Source organism: Mesitornis unicolor, unplaced genomic scaffold (assembly GCF_000695765.1).
Source record: "Mesitornis unicolor isolate BGI_N332 unplaced genomic scaffold, ASM69576v1 scaffold1896, whole genome shotgun sequence".
In the NCBI taxonomy this organism is placed as follows: domain Eukaryota; kingdom Metazoa; phylum Chordata; class Aves; order Mesitornithiformes; family Mesitornithidae; genus Mesitornis; species Mesitornis unicolor.
In genome coordinates this window covers 4,894-26,444 of record NW_010192794.1, presented here as the reverse complement: position 1 = coordinate 26,444, position 21,551 = coordinate 4,894, and the positions used below count along the sequence as shown (strand labels likewise).

Below are 21,551 nucleotides of genomic sequence, written 5' to 3'. Positions count from 1 at the left end.
ATTTATTTTAAAGGTGAAGTCTACATTGTGACACAAGGAGAACTGGAAAGTATTTTTTCCCTTCATTATCTCATCCTGTTTTCATATTTTGCTACTGTAAATAATTTAGATATGTGATACTGTATTAATAGAAGTGGTATTACAAAAATTAAAACCCTGATAAATAGAATATTACAGACATAAATAAGCAACCTTTGTAATAGTGTTGTATACAACTGACTCTTCTGTAGAATACTTGGTCAGATGTAACATTGCATTTTTCAGTGTTGAAGTACTTGTTCATGCTTTTGCATGTTTTTGGAAACAGCTGTTGCATGTGACATATTGGGAACTGCATATGATAAATGGGGACAGAAAACTTTGCAGAAAGTAATTTGCAAATAACTTGATCCCACAGATTTTAATCACCTGTGGAACAGAGCTATAAAATTGGGACAGAATAAGAACTGTCCTTAATAATTAGAAAGACTTGTCAATATTCATATATGGGTATTCTCATAGGGTATATCTCTGCCTAGCAAGAATCAGTACAATTTTTTAGCAAATACAGTCCGTCAGGAAGAGCAGCTACACCATAAAACAGTATCTCACCAAAAGAAAGTATTAAATCATGAGGAATGATACAATTAAGCTGTCTTGAAAAATAAATACACAATTAAGATGACAAGGTATTGGATTAGCTGTGAACTACTTAATGCTAAAAATCAAAGTAGTGGGTTTTCTTCATAAGGGAGTGGCTTGTAGTACAGTAATGATTAGAAGATGAGGCAGGAGCATTCATGTAGTTCATGGGGCACTTTGACACATCCTTATTTGCAAGAATAAGAAATTACAGGCAGAGCCTTAAGTAAGAATCCAACATATCAGTCGCTGCAATGACAGTCCCTGGATTTGTGTGCTTATAGCCAAAAACCCCACAGTTCCAGCTTTGTGGCTATTTTCAAGAAGAGTCTGGAATAAATTAGGCTAACTCTTGCTGAGAATGATGCTTTTTGCTGTCAGTTATCTCTGCCATAAGCTATGCTGAATTTGTTGTTGTGCATTTACTCCTACTGATTCAGTAGCAGAAGTCTCATTATTTGATAAAAATACAGTAGTTCATATTTTGGTTGGGCCGAAGAGCAGGAAACATGCATCTGTACACATCTGATTCTAGGCTATGGAAAAAAGCGTACCTCCTATGCATCCTATTAACTTAAATTGAATTATTATACAGTATTAAAAATCATTTGATATTATCAATTCCTTAATTCTTTTAAGTTCTGTTTGTTGTAATTGTTCTACAACGACAGTGCAAGTTGTAGCTTGCTCTGATAGCAGTTCTCTCTCTCTCTGTTCTTTGTGCCTGGTACTTAGACATGTAAGTAGTCTGAGCAGTTATTGAAATTTGTGACCTTATTTACCTTATCTTATATATAGGACTGTTGAACTAATTAGCAGTATTGAGACTTAACCCTTATTTTTAATGTAAGACTTTGCACCAGGTTGTCAGCTTAAAATTACATTTACGTTTACTTTCACTGGAGACCCTTGATCTGGAAGAGCCATAATAATGTGTTTTCAGCTGAAACATAGATTAGGATTTTAGTCCCTGTACTGAGAAGGAGTTTTACAGAGTTTTTTAGAGACGTCTTATTTGACAGTGAAAAAAACCCAACAAACCTCACAGAAGAAATCTAGATAGATAAAACAATTTAAAAATTGACCATGACGATAGTCTTAGAAATACCAGTCAAGAGTATCTTAAATAAAAATCACTGTGTTGTAGATAAAAATATTTGTGCTTGTGCAGGCAATATTTTCACATGAATAATTCTATATATGTTTTTAAATGATGTCAGAAACTTGTATAAATGTATTTTTCAGGGAGTAGTCTTTATGGATATATGGGTAAAAAAGCACAGATATGTGTGTTCTCAATACACAAATTTGTATTAGTATTAACAATGTCCTGATATTTACAGCTATACTTTAATGTCCTTCTTTTGTCCCAAGAGTGTATTCTGTTTTCTCTAAGGTATATGTACTGATTTTGATCTGTAAGTTTCACTGTAGAGCAGCAGACCAATATGTGCACTATGGAAGTCACCTGATAATTCAACCAATATACTTCAGTTATTAACAAAAGTAAAATAAATATTTCCCCATGTTTTTTTTATTTCCCTAACTCTACATTTCTCAGTTCTTAATTTCTCAGCATGAAACAAAATTTGTGGGAGTTTTTCCACTGTAGTAGAGTGTTTTGGATTGCAACAAAGAGTGAAGCACCAAGTACCTTTTTAAAAAGTGTATTTATTGCCCAATTTTGAAATCTCCAGACACTGCTGGACATTCTCAGTGTAGTGGAAATGAAAGTCCAGGTGTGACATGCTTTATCTCATGGATCAAGAAAATATTAACCTTTACCACTACAGTACCTAGAAAAGAGAATTACCTGTCTGTAATACTATTTCTACTTATTTTACAGTTTAACAATAACGCTCAGAATGTCAGTTGCTTTAATCATCTTGTCCAAGCGAATGTGAGGAACAAGAAGAAGTTGAAAGAAGCTGTCTATAAAATCTCTGCTAAGGGAATTACAGATTACAAAAAAGGCTTTAGCTATGCTTTTGAACAGCTGCTAAATGTAAGTATGAAAGTCACCTCTATCTGCTTTAAAGTGAAGAGGGACACCTTGCATGTTCAGATGGCCACTGCATGCTCCCCTATCATGTAGCTGAGTGATAACCAGTGCAATACCTGATTTATCAACTAAGTTTATCCCAACAATGTGTTGGTTTTTCTTGCTGATCCCCCAGCAGGTTGCTAACATTTGGGAATATATTTGGTTTTCAATGTGCTGTACCGGTTTTACTTCATTCAGCTAGTTTTTCATTTAACATGTGATTCTCAGTTGACACATAGCTGTGGTATTAATTAATTTGCAAGTAATTTTAAAATGGAAGGCTACAGAATGTTGCAGTATTGTTTACTATTTCAGTTTTACTACAGTATCTCCTAGAAAAGTTTAGTTAACCTGCAACTTTATATTTATTACATGTCATAAATAGTTGACTGTGCCTTGAGCGGGACAGAGGGAAGCAAATTTCTTAGTTAACAGAGGAATGCTGGGCACCTGAAAGTATTCTAATTCCTTTCTCCTTCCCATGCATAAAATTAATAGTTTCCTCAAAAACTAAATTCATTGTCTCCATGTTTTAATTACATTGTACTTCCTAGTTTGCACCCAAGCACTAGCTTTCTAAGAAGTAATGTTTCTCATTTACCACAAATGTTGGGGTTTAATTAGTCTTCTTTTTTAATTGCTTACATAGTTGTTTAGAAAAAAAGTTCTACATTTCACCTTCATGAAGGCTGTATATTGGATCTTCACCTTAGTGTAAATAAAACTATACCAATTTACAAGAGTTAAGGGTTTATCTTAATAAGTATAAACATTAGTATTTCCTCTTAATTTATCAGTTATGTCTCTCAGGGTATGAATGCTGAATTTTTCCTAATCTGCCAAGTTCTGGATCTCAGGGCACTTCCCTGCCGTTGTATTTGCAGCTTAGGGCTAGAGCTGATTGAAAAATTCCTTACCTTGTTAAATTTTGATAGAGGAAAAGAAAATGCAGTTTTTTCAAGGGTATTTTCTCAGCAGACCGCTATTTAGATGAGTTTATTTATTATGAGTTTATTTAGATGGATTTGGTGGGGAAATGATTGGCTGCCCTCTGCTGATGGTTATATAAAACTGCAAACAGGCTTTTAAAAGCTATTGGTCGTTTTCAGACCAGGCTGAATGGCATTTCTCCTTTTTCTTCATTCATCTCGTTCAGAAGTAACCAGTAAGAGGCAAGAAACTTAGCCAAAACCAGCTTGTTCCTCATAACATTTATATTGGATTACCATTATGTATTACATCAGGTGCAGCACCAGATGTACTGAATGTACAGGCAGTCTTAAGAAGATCTGAACATGGGGAAAGTCTCAGGATGGACTCATTTCTAGGACTAAAAAAATTGCTTAAATAAATCATTGGAGATCAGTGTCATAGTAGGACTGTGTCTCTCCTAACTGGAGATGAAGATGATAATCTCTGCATGCCTGTAAATTCTGGCGGGACACTGTGGATTTGTGTATCAAGGAAAATTAAGAGATTGCACTAGGTTATAGAAGTAGAACCATCCTCTCCAGATATTGGCAAATCCATCTGGCAGAAAGAGTAAAGGGCTGGTGATGGAGTTAGTGCTAGACTTTGGTGACGAGACAATATAATAGAATTATATAATACAGGTTTACACAAATAATAAAAAATACGCTTTGAGGTAGTTTGCAGTTGTATATTTATGAATTCAAACAGTCCAATTGCTTTAAGGTCCATGGAAATGGAATATTTTTTAACAGCTCAGATTTTCATAATAATTCTGTGGGTACTGTTTCTGGATGACAGTTATTTCAAACAATTTTCCTGAATACCAGTGTAATATTTCACATGTGCCATGAAAAACGTACTGACTGATGTGTTGCTAGATGGAAATAGACACTTCAGGTTTTTTCAGCATACTAATTTAAGTTATTTTCTATATCTGGATTCCATCGTTTTCATGCAGTATTTCTCCATTATTTATTGTTATATTAACTTGCAATTTCTTTGAAAATAATAGTACTTCAGCTTCAGCAATTCAGGAACTATTTTCCCCCATACCATAGTGACTGCAGTTTGTTAAAAAAAAATAAAATATTGAAGTCATCTCTTCTTGATTTGAGTGTTTAATTTTTTATTTGGTTTACCTTTTCCTTCCTCAATGGCATGAAACCCGTAATGAAAAATGCATTCCTAAAGTGTCATGTCACAAGACATAATCCTGACCTGCCAATTAATGAGTTAATTTTAACAATATGAAACTTGTATGAAACAAAAACAATTTTAGACACAGTATCAAATAGATTGTCTTGCTTGCTTGTTTGAGAGAAGTTAAAGGAAAGGCCTTTATCAAGTGCAAGAGAGAGCAAAAAACGAATACATAGACTCAGTTTCGACCTGTATTCTTCTGTGGTTTAAGCTAAGGAGCCAGTTTTTGTCTTGGGGAAGCTGCTGTATAGACAAATCATTACTCCTCAGCTGTAGTCTCTGGTGGGAAGGCAGAGACATTCATTGGCTTGCTAAGGCAAACTGTTCAGAAAAATTACGAAATTACTGTGGCAGCTTTACAAAATCACTTATATTCACTCCCAAGCCAGTATCCCTCCATCTTTGTGTAAATGGGAGGGGGGAATGATGTGTTGTAAAGGCAATTATGCCTTCCTCTTGATTCCTTGTAAGAGACTTATGTGTTAAGTTCATCCATCAGAATGCAAAGTTTTTATAGTGGGAAAATATATGATTTAAGCTTATTAATATTCAGATTTCCAATACTGTTTGTAGGCTGAAATGTTGGAATTTTTTCCATGACAAGACTTTAGATTCTAAACAGTGTAGTGTTAAGTAAATGCCCTTTTGTAAGTACTAGGAGACAAAGAGAAAACACTGCATTTTTCTGATACTTTATAAGCATATGCTGAATAAGCTGCTAGAAAAATCCTGATTTAATCAGTTAAAACAAAGATTAGCTCAAGTTCACATTACCCATAATGATGCTTATCTCAAAATCAGTAGGACATTTTTATAATATGAGAAGGTTTTGGTCCCTTTCCCTGTCATCTTTGGTTTCCTTCTGGTTTTATTTTGGACCATATATTAAATCACTGTAAGTGTAGGTGAGTTTATTTATGAAGTATCCAACTCTACATTTATTACTTTTTTAATATCAAAAAGATTGCAGCCCAAAGCAGTATCTTGTAGGGTTTATTTCAAAAGCAAAAAATGGTCATAAATTATTTAGTTCCAAATGTAACACAGTGTGCTGATGAGATTGGAGAGATTGTATTGATTTCACGTGGTTTTTAAGTGTTGTTACACATAAGAAAATCTTTGGACTTGTTTTTTGGGGTTTTTTTTCAAAATTATTAAATAAGTAGTTATTCACTGAATATTGAACTACCAATACAAATAATCTCTGGGGAATAATTGCTCATCTGTTAATATAGTGATTGCAAATAAAGTTTTTGTATTTTAGTTTTCTGGGAGCAATGTAGAACAGTGAAGCTTCAATATTGAGGATTATTGTCTGATGTTTGAGGGCTGGCTTTGGTGTTTCGATCCCTTTATTACAGAAGAATAAAGGAATCAAACCAGAGAGTAGAATGAAAAGTGACAGAGGAGAGTGGGATCATCTCAGCTGACCAGGCAGGTGAAGGTTGATTACTGTCTAGTCACAAAAACTAAAGCAAGGGAGAACAAAGTACTTTGTCAGGATGAGTCACCTCTTTATTTTCCTGACTCTGTAGTAAATTACCATAGCAAAATTCAGGTTTGTGGAAAGGGAAGTGAATTTATTTTACTGGGTCTCTAAGGATTTTAATCTATCACAGCCAGCTACTCAGAAATACCAAGGTGTGTCTGATGAAGACCATTTGCATGCAACCGAGAGGACAAGGGACTCTGGCTGTAAAATTCATGAAAAATTTGCTTTGACTAAATTCTTAAATTTTAGAGAATAAATAAAGAAGATGAATGTCACAGGAGGAGCCTATGGCTCCTTTTGGCAGGAGCCAAAATTTGTATTCATCTGTCCTTTTTTCTGGCTGTGGAACAATGTTTTTATTCCTTTGCACAACACACTGCATTTTTCTCAGTGGCTCTACTAGTTTGACTGCTGAATTAGGAGTCACAGGGGCTTCTTCTCAATTCTCATTAATCCAGGCTTGCTTTCCAGAAATACTGGAAACGTGTTCAGTTCTTCATCTTTGAGTTGCAATCTAATTAGAAATGTAGGTGATGGAGAGACCCTAATACTCAAGGCAGCCATATTTTGACTGTGATATATGTTGTAAATCTGATTCTAAAATACTTTTCTAAAGGTTAGGTGTTCATTTCAGTCTATTAATTTTTTTTTAAATGAAAGAAATAAAGAAGTGAAAAATGGGGCTTTTTTAAGGAAATTTGACAAAAATAGCAAATGCAAAAACTATTTCTAAGTTTATAAAATAGAGTTCTTTAGATGTACCTATAGGATGACTAAATTACCAGAGTTTTTATTTAAGTGATCAGTGAACTTGATAGTTTCTGTCATTAGGAGTCCAGCAGGGAAAAAAAAAAAAAGAATATTCAGTGCAAATTTCCACAGGGACAATAAGGATAAACAAAAAAGTAAGGATAAGAAAAACAAAAGAGTAAAAATGTTTAAAGCTTTTCACTGTACAGGTCTCAAGAAGTACATTTGTAGAGGAGTACTTTGGGGTTGATGTGATGAGTATGAGCTAAAGGGCTCTCCTTGTGTTGGTGGGGGTGAGAGGAACCACCAGATCTCCATTCCTCTCTGTTGGGCCAGAACTGAAGTGAGTTATATTTAAGTCTCATGGAACAGAGAAATTGTTTGGATTTGGTTTTGGTTTTGGTTTATTTTATTTTATTTTGTTCTATTTTTCATTCAGAAGGAGGTACAGAATGAAACTTTTTAAAGAGTTTGGAAGATTTGCCATTACTGTGTTAAAGCAGTAAGCATGTTGATACAAAAGCCATCAAATATAACAGTTGTTATTCAATATAGCCTGAAATTAAAAAAAGCTTTTGTTTGTATCTCCCTACAGCACAGTGTCTCTAGAGCTAACTGCAATAAGATTATTATGTTGTTTACGGATGGTGGTGAAGAAAGAGCACAAGAAATTTTCCATAAATATAATGAAGACAAAAAAGTAAGTGATATATGAAAGATTTTACTACATAAATTACAATAGCTCACAGATGTACATTTAAATATGGAAGTCAAATCCCTAAGGTTCAATACTAATATGTTTTTAACAAATAGTTTATACATGTGCCACATAGTGTTTGGGGATGTGCCTATACCTGTTTCTTTTGGGTTTTTGTTTGTTTGTTTTTGTTGGTTGGTTGGTTGGTTGGTTTGTTTTTTCCAAAAAAGCAGCTAGAAGTTAGATCACAATTCACCAAGGTACTTTAACAGTTGCCATGGATGCTTATGTATAAAGCAGTGAAAATCTTTTGTTGGAAATCCTCATATATTTTAATTTATCCCTTCCAAAGGAGAACTAGAAATGCAAGACACAATTTCCGTCTCGACCAGTGATTCACTCAGTGACGTTGTATGATCATTTTGTGTCTGCTTTGTAATAGTGTTTCACATAGAATGATATGGTGGGCTTTAGTTAATCTTCGTGTCTGAGTTGAAAGTACTTTTTAAACTGACAATTAGAAGGAAGAAGTGAAATTATAGCAAGTCATTGTGTGACATACATGGCTGTATTCCGAAAATATATGCAAAGATCCCTCTTCAAATTTGGATTTGGTAGCTTTTATTGTGTTACAATAAAATCAACTAAAGAAATACGTGCATAAGGGGAAAGATGTAGGATTAATTTCTTATTAATTTCCATTTAATTTGCTGTGTTAGGAGGATAGTATAGCAAAGTATCCAGTCCTAACAACAAAACAGATTTGTAGTGCTGGTATTTGTGGCCTTACTCACGTCATGCCTAATGGCTGATTATTCCGTGAAGTATAATAAATGAATTGTAGGATTTACTGATTTAAAATGTTTGTTTTACTGCATCCTTTAATGCTGTAAATTTTCACTGCAGAGGATTGTGTTGGTTTCATATATACTGTTATACATAATACAATACACTCTCACTTTCTTGAGAATGAGGGTTTGGTGGTATACAACAGCAAATGTATAATGATGATAATGGTCACTGTATTTGTTTCTGATTATTTAAGTATATTTTCTTATATAATTAAATGCAATTCAAGGCAAATTTGCTACACTTGATTAAGTTCTATGTGTTTACAAATTCAAATCTTAGTGAGCACTGATATTTCATTGCTTGCACAATAAAGTACTGGGTTGCTAGATGCCATCACTTAATAGTTTTCTCCAAGGTGACATTGGAAATAAAAGAAATACTAAGAAAGTTTTTGAAAGTATAGTTTGAAAAACCATTTGCTTTCTCCTTGTAGGTTTCAATCAGTAACAACCCTTGTGGTATTGAAGGGGAATTTATGATTAAAAAGGTTCCAAAGAGACTGAATCAGTGAATTTATTTTTCGGAATCATAATGAAACACCCCTGACAAACTTTCATAGCATTTTTTAAATTAAGACTAATACGAAATATGGTTGTGGTTCTGCTCTCCTTAGTAAGACTACACATGACCCCAGAATGATGATGTGAGCTCTCTTGTTATTCCCTCTCTGTGTAATTTAATGTTAATCTTAATCCAGTAAAGCATAACAACCTAATTGACAGACACATTCTAACATGAAAAATACACATATACTTTTAATTTTATGAAGTCATAGTCACAAACATAGTGTTACCTTCTTAGATTGCACAGTAGGCTACCTTCATATATTAAATGGTGAGATATTTATAGATATGTGGATCTAGATTCTGTTGTGAATTTATAATTTATTTCTCAAATAGCCCACTGAACATAAGACCAATTTTATAATTATCTGTAGAGAAGCTATTCAATATGAGTAAAGTGTTAAAAAGTTTTCTGTGTTTTATCGTAGTGGCACTTCATAGTAAAAATACCTATCAGCTGATGTCTTTCTTGCCTGCTTTGCATTTGTTTGAACATTTTTCTTTGTGCGTTGCATACTGTGTATAAAAGATTAATCTTTATTCTATTATATCACAGTCAGTCATTTCCCATCTTAGGTACACTGTGTTGCAAGCTTAGGTTTTTTTTCTTGTGCAAACAAAAGACCATTCATTCAGATCTATTAATCCTTGTTTTCATCTTCCTGATGAAAAACTTCTTCAGCTCTAAAAGTATTTTCTTCTTCATGTCGGTTACTTTGTAATTCCTTTGCAGGACAGAAGTTTCAATCAGGTTTTGGCCCATCAGATGACGTGACTGAGTACACTTGCTTGCAGTGCCCTTAGTGTAACCTTTATATTGAGAGGGGAAAGAATACAATAAACAATTGGGAACTACTAAAAGAGCAGCCTAGAATCTAGAGGTTAGGAAACTGTCTTCTTAAATTAGGGGGTTTAATCTGTTCTAAATAGCATATAGATATATTTAAAATAATTTTCTGTATTTACAAGTCATTTACAGTAGGAATATGAGGGTTATTATAAAGCTTGTGAAACATAATTTTGAGGAGGAACAGCCCTAGTTTTCATCTGTTTGAAGTGGAAAATCTCAGTTGTATTTCACCTTTGCATGCCTTTTTACTTTTATAAAGCCAGATTTTATTGTCACAGATTGCAACTACCTGCTGTGGCTGATATTTAAAAACTGGCATGTTTACCTTTATGGTGACATTTGGGGCGCTCACAGTAAATGTGTGAAATACCACAGACACGCTAAATTTCAGGAATGGGGTTGGTAAATTTTCATTTTATTTGCACTGATACTACAGATGGTTTCACTGAAGACAGCAACATAAATTTAATCGAAGTGTAGACGCATTACATGTTCTCCATCCTGAGAATTTTTAATTCAGTTTGAAAACAGAAAACTAACTATGGCTCTTTGGCGCAAATTGTGCACCCTGAAATCTATGTTTTGAAGGATTGCTCAACTTACATGAGTCAGAATAGACCTTAAATATATCTCATGCACTTTCAGTTGTTTGAAGTTTCTTGGCATGATGGCGATTTGCATGGGTCAGACGGATTGATCTGACCCACACAGGTAGGAGGATCTGACATGGCAGAAGAACTGTAAGATGGGTCCCATCCCCACTGTGTTAATTGTCATAATTAATACAACCTCATTTTGTGTAGATTTTTCAGACAATATCATTTGAGGGGAAATGTTATACAGAGTTTTCCAACAGTTCAGTTGTGTTAAAAAATATCTTTATGTGGTGGGCACAGAACTGCTACAGTGATAGAGGTCCTATGGGAGAGGGCTCCAGCTTGCTGTAACTCCACTGGGAAGCTTACCACTGGCAGCGACTTCTTCCAAATGAGACATTTTCGGCATGTCAATGATACAATGAAATATTTATGAGAAAGCACTTGCAAAACTTTATTCTAAAAGAAAAATATTTCCCGCAAAGAAGGGAACCATTTTCTTCGTTGGTTTGAATCCATTATTGTGCAACTGCAAGTCAGTAAAACAAAAAAGAAATCTCTGTTAGTCCAGACATTGGTGTATGAGTTATTCTAGACAAGGCTGAAAGTGTTAGCCCTAACTACAAATGACCATTGAGAAAGCCTGTGACATTTCCACTTGGGGTAGCCATGGGATTCTCATCAGGTGTCAGACTGAATGAATGTAACTTTCTAGAGCTATTCTCAGAGCCAGAAATAGAAACAGTATCTTTCTCCATACTAATATCAACTTTGAATAGACCTTAACAGCTGTCACAGTGCACCCCAACAGTTCTTCCATTTCTGAGTGTGTGACAGACTTGTGACACAGATATAGCATAAAGTAATGAAATTAAGCATTGAAGCAAGCAAAATTCTGGTTTGTATCTGAATGGCACGTAGCTTAGTTTGATAGATAAAATTTAAGACAGTTTTTAAGCTTTCCAGATTTTAGATTGTTCTCTGACCTTCTCTACATTAGCTTTCTGTGATCTTTAGACAACCAGACGCTAAGACGTTTCTCATTCCTCCTGATAGCCCCCCTGTGCTATGAATTTCCTTGGAGTGATGGTACAGGAAATCCCATGCAGAAAAAATCTCCAGCTAGCTGGTTAAACTGGCTCTCTGGCTCCTTCCCTAATCGCTTCTGTCTTAAGAGTGTGTCATCTTCCAGCTGTTAATTTTAATTTATTGTATGTACTGTGACATGCACAACTGCTAAAGCTAAAATATTCTGGGTGAAACTTGGGTCAGTACTCATAAATTCCACAATCCATTCCTTTTTCTTTCAAAGTAGAAGTGGAAACCATGTTATTAGAGTGCTCACTGAAGAAATATTCTTAAGATAAACTATTTTTTACCTTTCTCTTAGCTTCATTTATTAATGAAGGTCTTGCAACCTATCCACTGTCCCAGCTTCTGGGTTCCTAACGTACAGTAATGCCACTAAATTAATGAATTCAAATATTCCATATCGGCAGTCTTTCTCCTGTGACACTCATTATCCAGACATGCTTCAGTAATAGTCAAGCTGCACAATACTAAGCTATTTAATGTCACAAGTGTGTAAAACCGTGTGATAACTTTTTTTTTCAACTTTTTTTTTTTCAGTCTGACACATTTTTCCCCATAAACCTAAATTTTGAACCACCAGTTACCGGGTGGTGTGTGAAGCCCTCTTTCCCCTCTAGGACTCAGAGTACAGGATTCCATTTTTCAGAAATGTCTATATATTTTCCTTTTATCTGTCTCCCTGTAGGCCGATGTACTGCTGCCTTGTGTCTGTGCTGTTGGATTTTAGCAGTCTGCCACAGCCTTTTCCACTCTGTCTTTCACTGATCCCTTTACCTTGAGACTATACAACATCACCTTTAAGGTTTTTCTTAAAGGCTTCACTAAGGAAGTAATAGCCATTATATTTCTCCCTTTTTCACCTACTTTTCCCTTCAACTGACATATCCCCTGTTCTATATATGCACACTGGTTTGTTGGACAAGGTTACTGCAGACTTAGGAGGTGCAGAGAAGGTGCATTGAGGCAGAGAAAGGTTTATTTTAGGAAGAAGATCTGCATGCAAAAGAGCCTTTTCATGCATGTGTCCACAGGCACATTAATGTGTTAATGCCAAGTTTCTCTTTAGGCTGCTGCTTCATTAGGAGCATGAGTCTGTCCGGGTTACCACATAGCATTTTTATCTACTATGCAAGATAAAAATCCACACGGTGGTGTTGAGAACTGCAGAAGGCTAATGAAAGTTTTAATGTAGCTTTGTTGAAAAGTACCCTTATCAGTCATATTAGAATCCTGAGTATCTGTTACATAAAACCCAAGTGTCAGCTTGTTTCCCTGCAAATTTGGCATGGTGGAGGCTCTTTGATACTTCTATTTTTGTTGATCTTCAATTCCAAACCACTACATTAATAGTGATTGATTCAAGGTATCACATAGAGATTGATGCTGCAGATGGTATAAAATGATTAATCAAGCCAGCCAGGATAGGATATTACTTAATACAGAAAACACAGTATGTTTTGGGATTGAAAGCAAGAAAGTCAGACTGCATTTTACTTATTTATACAAACAAAATGCTATGTATGGCATAACTGGTTAAAGTTAGACATCAGAAGGTTGGTCCCATCTCAGTTTCCCCATGTATTAACTGTGCATTCCTTCTTATGAATTTGGGATTGCAGTGAAATGCCATGTGAGTTGTTTACATTCTTCTGAAATTCAAGACTTGGAGGAATGGGCCTTTCTGCAAAGAGCAACTTAATACCTAGGCAATGCCTGATGGTGTTTAGGTAACCTCTTCTTTAAAGCATCCAATTCCACTGCTTCCTTAGGTAGTTGCATTTTTCTGTTTCAACACCAACCTGTTTAAAAAGCTTTCCTTAACATTCCTTAAGGCAAAATAAACTTACAGATTTTTTTTTTCTTTTACATTCATTACAGAAAACAATTAGTTCTCATCATACTTTCCTCTTACATTTAAGGAAACCATTTTTGTGTTATCACCCTCTACCAACTTTTATTTTCAACTTTTGTCTTTTCAACTAAACAGACTAATTTCTTTCAAATTCTCCTAAGTTATATCTTAAATTATTTTAGTTCCTTATTCTCTCGCCCACAGTGTATAACAACATGTTATCTCTACCTTTCTTAAAACATGCCCTTGAACATCTAGAGAAACTTAAGTGGTACCAAGAGAAGAATGCAATTTCTATGGCTATTTTTTTGTCCTGCAGCACTTAGGTGAATACACCGTAGAATACGCCTTCCCTTTTTGGAACTGCCTTGCATTATTGAACCGTATTTGTTTTTTGTTTTGCTCTGAATCTTTTCCCCATAGTGCCACTTTTTACAGGTATCCTTCAATTTCATTTTCTGTCTTTGATTTTCTAAGTATTGTCAGTAATTGCATTAGGCAGTTTCTTCTTATGTTTAATGCATTTGTCTTCATGAATTGCCAGCTTTCTTGTAATCCTTTATTCTTTAGATTATCTTCCCACAGTACTCAAGAAGCCAGTTCTCTGCATTTGTTGAAGTCTGCTTCTGAAATGTATTCCTTGTTTTACTGCTATCATACCTTCCTTTCCTCAAAATAAAAATAACTCCTTGATCTTTCACTCAGTTTATCTCTCTTCTAGATTTTCTGTTAATTCCTCCTTAAAATTAAAAAATAAATCTAACTGTTTTTGTCATTTTCCTAACCTGCTACACGATATTCAGTAATCGTCTCTCCCACCATAATATTTTATTCACATGAACCTATATAAATAGAGTTATACATAATTTTGTTATGCTTCTGGTGTTTATGGAAGGAAGTACAATAAGTAAATCTCAAAGAACTGACTTTAATGAGTGCATCTGTAGACAAAGATCTAAGTTGTTCTGCTATAAGTGCCACATAAGAGAGATTCACAAATTCCATTCATTTGAAAACAGTGGAGAAAATTTAGAAGTTAAGAATTGTGAGAAATAAAACAAGACAGACACACACAGACAAAAAAAACCCCAACCAACCAACAAACAGAAAAAACCCAACCCAAACATGATTATGAAGATTAAGTGATGCTTTGCTATAAAATTACCTGTTATACAGTCACGATTCTGTCATTTGTGTACACACTGAGTCTAGAGTTTTCCAAATATTAACTTTACAACATTGGTATAAAAGTGCAACTGTCTGGGAAGAAACTGCAGAATTTTTCCACTTAGTAGATTAAGCGATGTAACTAAGCTAGCACAACTGAATAGATTTTTTAAAAGAATTAACTATTATTAAGTGACTCTTGATAGAAATCTTAGTTCCTAAATGCTGCTTAGACCAGCTGGTAGGTGGTTGTTGAGCATTAGTCCCTTAGTAGATTAACATCTACATTTCAGATGGGATGGCAGATCTTTGAATGAAAAGATTTGCCTATGCACTTGTGGAAAAAGCCGACAAAATTATGTAGGAGACTTTATATCGGGACTCAAAGGGAGAAGTTATGGAATTGAAATCTCTGTAGCAACCAAGAGAATAAGGTAACAGCTGAACCAAGCAGATGGCAGCACAAGATGTATGCATGCAGCAGTATAAGGAGATGACAGGTTAAGAAGGAAATTAAAATTTTAAGAAACAAAGTTACAGTCCATTCAGATACCAAGGAATATATGTTCATATATTCAAGAAGTGTAACAGAGGAAGGGGATATGAAATGGGAAATGAGAAAGCAGGTGTAAGTAGGTGTTCTGTAAACTTCACTTAAGCAAGTAGAAATCCTATGCAATTTAAATGTAAGCTATTAGAGATTGCTGCAGACGTTGTAGGGAAGGGTTGCTTTTTAGGACAGAACGTCAGTACCTGAGATGAGGGAGCACTGTCTGAGAAACCTTATCAGGAGTAGGAATAATTATATGCAATTAAGAAGGCCTTTTTGTATAGCATTTTGCAAAAAAATATTTCAGTTTTGTCAAAAAGCTAGAAAAAAAAATATCTTTCAAGTAAGGGATGAGTGTTCTGGTGCGAAACAAACAGAAAATACTCCAGTCTCCACTTAGAAAGTGACTTGGATTCAAAATCCTGATAAGTCTCAAAGAAAAGGCTAAAACCTGCTCTGTCATATCTCCATGAAATCAGACTAACATTCTTTAATTTTTTGCACTGTACAGGATATAAATTAATATACAGAATTTAACATGCTGTATGGAAAAAGTTGTCTTTAATAGAAGAATGAAAAACTGACTTTGCAATCTTGTCCTTGCATGTTTATGGAAGACGACATTCAACTATGAGCTTTTAGTTATTTTCTGTTGAGATTTTCACAAACATTTTAATAGATTTTTTCTAAAAAATAGAGAAAAAAAATCCCAAATAAAAAAATTGTTATTTTTTAGAACTGAATCAGCCCCACATGCAGTCTTTGAAGTCTTAGCCTATTATTGGTCTCCATTCCTCTGTTTCTATATTCAGCTTCTATTTGAAGTCAGTAATTTTAGTTGAAGTCATATTCATATTAGTCTTGTATCAAGTTCAAAATTATATATTCAGTGATTGCTCAGGCTTAGATGGGAATTCTGTGCATCGTAATCTCATTACTAGTCACATGCAAAAGAAGTCATTTAATCCATACTGACCAAAGAATCTGGAACACCAGCTGCAGATGTATTTTTTAGCAATTCTGACTTTATTTAAATGAATCTTTTTAACAAGAAAGGACTTGCTTTATTTACAAATAATTTTATGAAGCCACCTCTTTGCAGGTGATGCATTGTATAATACAGACTGGCCGTGCTGTAGTCTGATCCTACATCTAGACAGGAAAAGCATCAATAACCTCAATGTTTTCTGTTGAAAACTTAGTTTGTAGATGCTATTTTATTTGAAAACAGAAACAAAGACAAAACCAAAACCCTCTAAGGCACTATTTTGTCTGTAATAAATTTCTCTGCAAGAAGAATATTTATAAATAAGGCTAAAGACATTTCTTCATTTTTCTTTTTCTTTTTCAGTAGACTTTTTGAGAGCTGATTAAAATTCACGTAGCTCATGTTATATACTGAAAAACTGCTTATATCTTGTCACCTAAATGGTGATTTAACTACAATACATTGTCTCTGCTCTTCTTTTTCATCCATTGTCTCTGCTCTTCTTTTTCATCCATTGTAAATGCAAAATTTTAATCTAGATTTACTAAGAACACTCTGTTACAAACTGTTACACCAAGTCTACAGATGACCCCAAAGGTTGTTTTACCTGTACATTGCATGTAGGAGCAATTCTATTTTTTTTCCTGAAAAATTAGTTTATTTAACTGATTACAAAAGAAATTGAGATGCGTATCATTCAGTATAGTGGTGAACTGTGTCATGATTAATTTTATTATCTTTCAACTATCTATCCATAGGATAGATGGTATCTATAAACTTGTATATATGCTACATTTCTCAGAGTCAGTCCTGAGATTTCAGGTGCAGTTTGGCAAGAAGAACAATGCATGAGCATGCACCATGATTGCCATAATTGCTAACCGTGAAGGACGTTCTTTATTACATGACTGTGCATAAGACTCGGTCTTTCAGCCGTGCTAGGACATGTGCCAGCTGCTGACAGCAGGCATCGTCAGTGCCTGCTTGTGTCAGTTGTGGAACGTCTTTCTTCACCCGCGAGAAGAGGCAAGGTCAGGTTGCCCTGAGCACAGTCCTGTATGGCAGTGCTGAGTTTCCATTGTTATACAGTAGTTATTTTTTTCCCTCCAAAAAAAGAAAGAACCAAACATGAAGCATTTTCATTCCTCAATCTCCCCTTTCTAAGGCCACCTGAAGATGCCATTCTGTTCACAGGTCAATCTTCAAGAAAAAGCATGCAAACAAAGGCAGAAGTCCCTTCCACTGTTTGGTTGGCATACCCTTTTTCAAGCTCACTAGATCGTTCTCATTTGGGATTTTCATGTTCCTGTGAAGATCAGGCCATTGTAAAATCAGACAAGAACTTTGCGTAACTGATAATCCCAGAGAGGAAGATTTCTGGAAATGTTCCAGAATCTGCTGGAGATGAGAATTTCTGAGGGCTCTTCTCTTTCCCCTCTTCCTTTTCCCTCCTGTAATACAACTGGGTGGCATTTGCGACCATTTAGTTTCAGTCAGTGTTTTCCATACTGTTCAAGAATCGGACTAATGGGAGTAAAATAGGCAGGGAGTAACAATGCAAACAGGGCAGTTAGTGCACTGTTTTCAAACAAAGTCTATTTGCGTGAAAAAAAAAGGATCAGAGTACTTGATTAAAATTATTGTTTGAAATACTGAGTGAAATATTAAATGTTCCTTTAAATCCTTATCTAATATTTGTAATATTCCTTCTCTAGGGCTTAGAAAGAAAAAAAAAAGGGGAGGAAAAAAGAGAAGAAAAAAAAAGATGGCTTAGTGTCACAATGTGAACAGTAAATATCTCTCTAATTAATCTGGTCCTTTCCAGCTGCTCAGCTGCCTCCAAATGTTGTTTTGACGATCAAAGAAGTGCTTAAAATGTTTTTGATCCATAGTACAGAGGGAATTACTTTGTCAACTCCTTTGTCTGGTTCCTGATATGGGCAGCGAAATTTACAAGGAACCCTCAGAAAAAAAATAACTTTTTCCTCAGGGAATGCTAAATGCTGAGTTTCAGGCAGAAGTAGCTTAGGGAAAAGGAGAAATTTGGTTTTTTCATTTCAACAGAGAAACTTTGCTATTAATATAACCAAGGAAGGAAACAGATCAACTCAGTAAATACAACCCCGGTACGCCTAGAAAATGCTGAAATTAAAAACTTCACCTTATTTGGTGAGAGTGTAATACAGAGTACATAGCTTCCTCATCATTATGTAATAATCCTACATTGAATTATTGTGAAGATACAGAATTGAATAATTCTGCTTACACTACTGTGATACTTCTGGCTCACCAAAGATTAAGTACAAACTAGGTAAAGACTTAAAGGATCACATTATCAGTGGTTCACCAATGTAATTATATTCAGTTTTGTAGAGGTAGATTAGTAGGTATCAGCAGAGTCTTTATACCTTCATACTTTTAGCCATAGAGCAGACAAGGAAGGGGCACTCCGTGCTGGCCCTTGAGTGAGTACGGATTGACTTGCTGTAGTTCCACGAGGTGGCACTGAGGAGATGCAGAACAGGGTGACTGAATGAGTGGGGTTTTTCTTCTGTGAGTGTTACTTCTGAGTTTTTCCAATATGTTAACCATAAGGGTGTTTTCAACCTCTGCACTAAAAAATATCACCGTTTGCACGCAGATATGTTTTATTTGTGAGGAAACAAAGCAAGCTGGGCAAAACCACTTTTTTCATTTTTAAACACTTTGTGGTTCTCAAAACACATTTCAGGGCTTCATGGCATTCACTTTAAAGACTTCTTCAGTGAACACGCAGCTTTCATTGTATGCATATGTTACAAAGACTTCAGCTATAATCCTCAGTTGTTAGTTCCTTTTGTTGAGTAATTGCATATAACTACAGCACACATCAGTGTTCTTGGATCTATTTTCTCAATATGCTAAGATGGTTAAGTGGTTTGGGGTGCATAATATCAGTATAGAATCATATCCAAAGCAAGTGAGATTCTCTAATAATCTCCCAATATATCACAAAGTTAATTTTTCTTTTTATTTTAAAACAGAAGAAGGATTAACATTAGATTATAATGTGAGCTAATTTTAGTGTCATTAGTTCTTTTCTATATTAGACTATAATTACACTATAATTAGACTATGAATTCATAAGTTATCATTGCAGCTTGAAGTTTGAGGTTGAACTGTAGTGAATAAAATATACTAATGATAGAGAACAGTGCAAATATACATGGAAAGTCTGGGGGAAATAATTCACTGTGGATAAATGTCTAGAAAAATAGTTCCAAGGACTTGCTCTATTAGTCTTTAAACACGTGCTTCAATTAAAGCATTGTTCCATTGATGTCAAGGGGATTACTTGCATAGTTAAATGCCTTGCTGACTCAGAGGACAGAGGATCAGTTATGGCAGCACTTGGTTAGGTGTTTTATCTAATACGTTCATACTTTATTCATGTCTATAATTTCAAAGACATCTACCCTGGAATTATCTTTTAATCTAAATATTTGGGAGCTAAATTCTTATTGTTTCCTATGTGGGTTTTTCTCCCCAACTCCCTACACATACTTTCAGAGAGTACCCACAGCAAGAGGCAGATCGTAATGTAGTCATAAGTATCAAAAATACAATTTGATAGATTTCTGTTGGTGTATCATGCCATTCTTGGTATTTCCTAATTTTACATAAAACTGTGAATTCTACATTTTGAGTTCTAGACCTTTAAAACTTCACAACCCTATCAGGTGATTAGGTTTTTTACCAAGATGCTTAGGTCATCTCTATATTTTTCCCAATTGCTTTTAAGGACAAAATATTCAGGCAGTCTAAGACACAGATGCAAAAACCTAAATCTCCAATTTCTGAACTTTCTTGAGCCTAGTATTCAGAGCAGTGGAATTTACGAATTTTTTCAAACTGTGAAACATTAACTCAGACCTCTTTTGTATGAGCATTGAACTTTCATTTAAAAGGTGAGAGGCACTTCTGAAAAGGGGAAGCCCTTCTCAGTTCATCACAAGAAAACCAGCTTTAATCTTGTGAGTAAATCAGACTGCTGTATCCATACAAATAAATGATACAACGCCAGGGTGCAGGCTGGAGAAATGTCCACAGTTATCCATACTGTTTAATTGTTAACAGACCCAATGGTATGTTTTTTGGCCTGTGGCAATCAACTCTTTTGAACAATGTCTGGGTTCAGTTTAGGGGCGTAGCATGAGCCAGGGCCTGTTCCCAAAAGCCATTAAAATGAGACCACCCAATATGGGAGGTGGGACAGGGAGGGAGCAAGGCAGCATAATTTAGCCGTAGAGATGTGAGCCATGCTGTGCCACTTGCCCTCATGGCCTGAGAAAGAAAATGGGTTATGTGCCATTTTATTTACTGCATATACATAGCCTAATCCCTTAAATCCCTAAAGCTTCCCTCTAGCACACCATTGTGAGTCTTACCCCTGCTGTTAAACACAGAACTTTTATTTCTCTTCTCCCTGTGCTTCCTAGGAAAACAAAGCTGCTTTACTTTTATAGATATAACCCAAATGGTTCAGGGCTGCATCCCTGAAAGTCCTGAATCAAGCAGTTCAGCATGACAGATTATGGAATAGAATTCAGGTGAAACTCTGTATTTGATGCTTCCTACTGACTAATCCTAGGTGGTTTCCTAACTAGTATATAGGATGTCCAGATCATGCTCTGAAGTTCTGCTCTCAGTTCAAATTGGTCATAATTGCCTTCTGGTCTGTTAGTTCATAGCAGAATCCAGAGTAATCTTCACATTTCTACCCACAGATGTAAAGACACTAAGTAAAAAATGCATGAACAGTTTTAACTGTGGAAGCTTGAAAACCACATAACATTTCCTTGACCTACGACAGAATAGTGGTGAAAAGATTAAGTGGTTTAAAGGCTGTACTTACAAGCGACTTTAGAAGATGGAGTACATAATGGAATTTAGAAAAGCAGTTTTATTATTTTATTCAGAAAAATAGGCTTGGTTTATTGTCTTCTTATTTCAGAAGTGTACCTATTAAGTACAGACAGTGAACAATTTTTCATCAGATCTGATAATCAATAAACACATTAATGGAAAACATAATTTCCTGGATTATGCTGAAATTACTGAATTATTCTTCTATATCACAGCTTCTCTTGGTATAGTAAAAGAGATTATCTGTGAATCTGTATCTACTATTATGAAGACCAGAATAAAATACTCTGAAATCATACTGAAGACTGAACTTGCATGATGTGATGAGATCAAGTTTTGAATCAGGAAGTTTGTTTGGTA

At 35.1% G+C, this 21,551-nt stretch overlaps 1 protein-coding gene across 1 annotated transcript in view; it reads left to right on the top strand.

The window, feature by feature from the left end:
* The window catches only part of LOC104542780 (voltage-dependent calcium channel subunit alpha-2/delta-1-like), a gene marked incomplete at both ends in the record, with an annotated part of 141,820 nt that overhangs the window by 115,607 nt on the left and 4,662 nt on the right, over positions 1-21,551 (top strand). The window contains 2 exons of the mRNA XM_010187209.1: positions 2,468-2,626; positions 7,675-7,779. Of these exons, the coding sequence (XP_010185511.1) occupies positions 2,468-2,626; positions 7,675-7,779 (264 nt within the window). The remainder of the gene's footprint in view (positions 1-2,467; positions 2,627-7,674; positions 7,780-21,551) is intronic.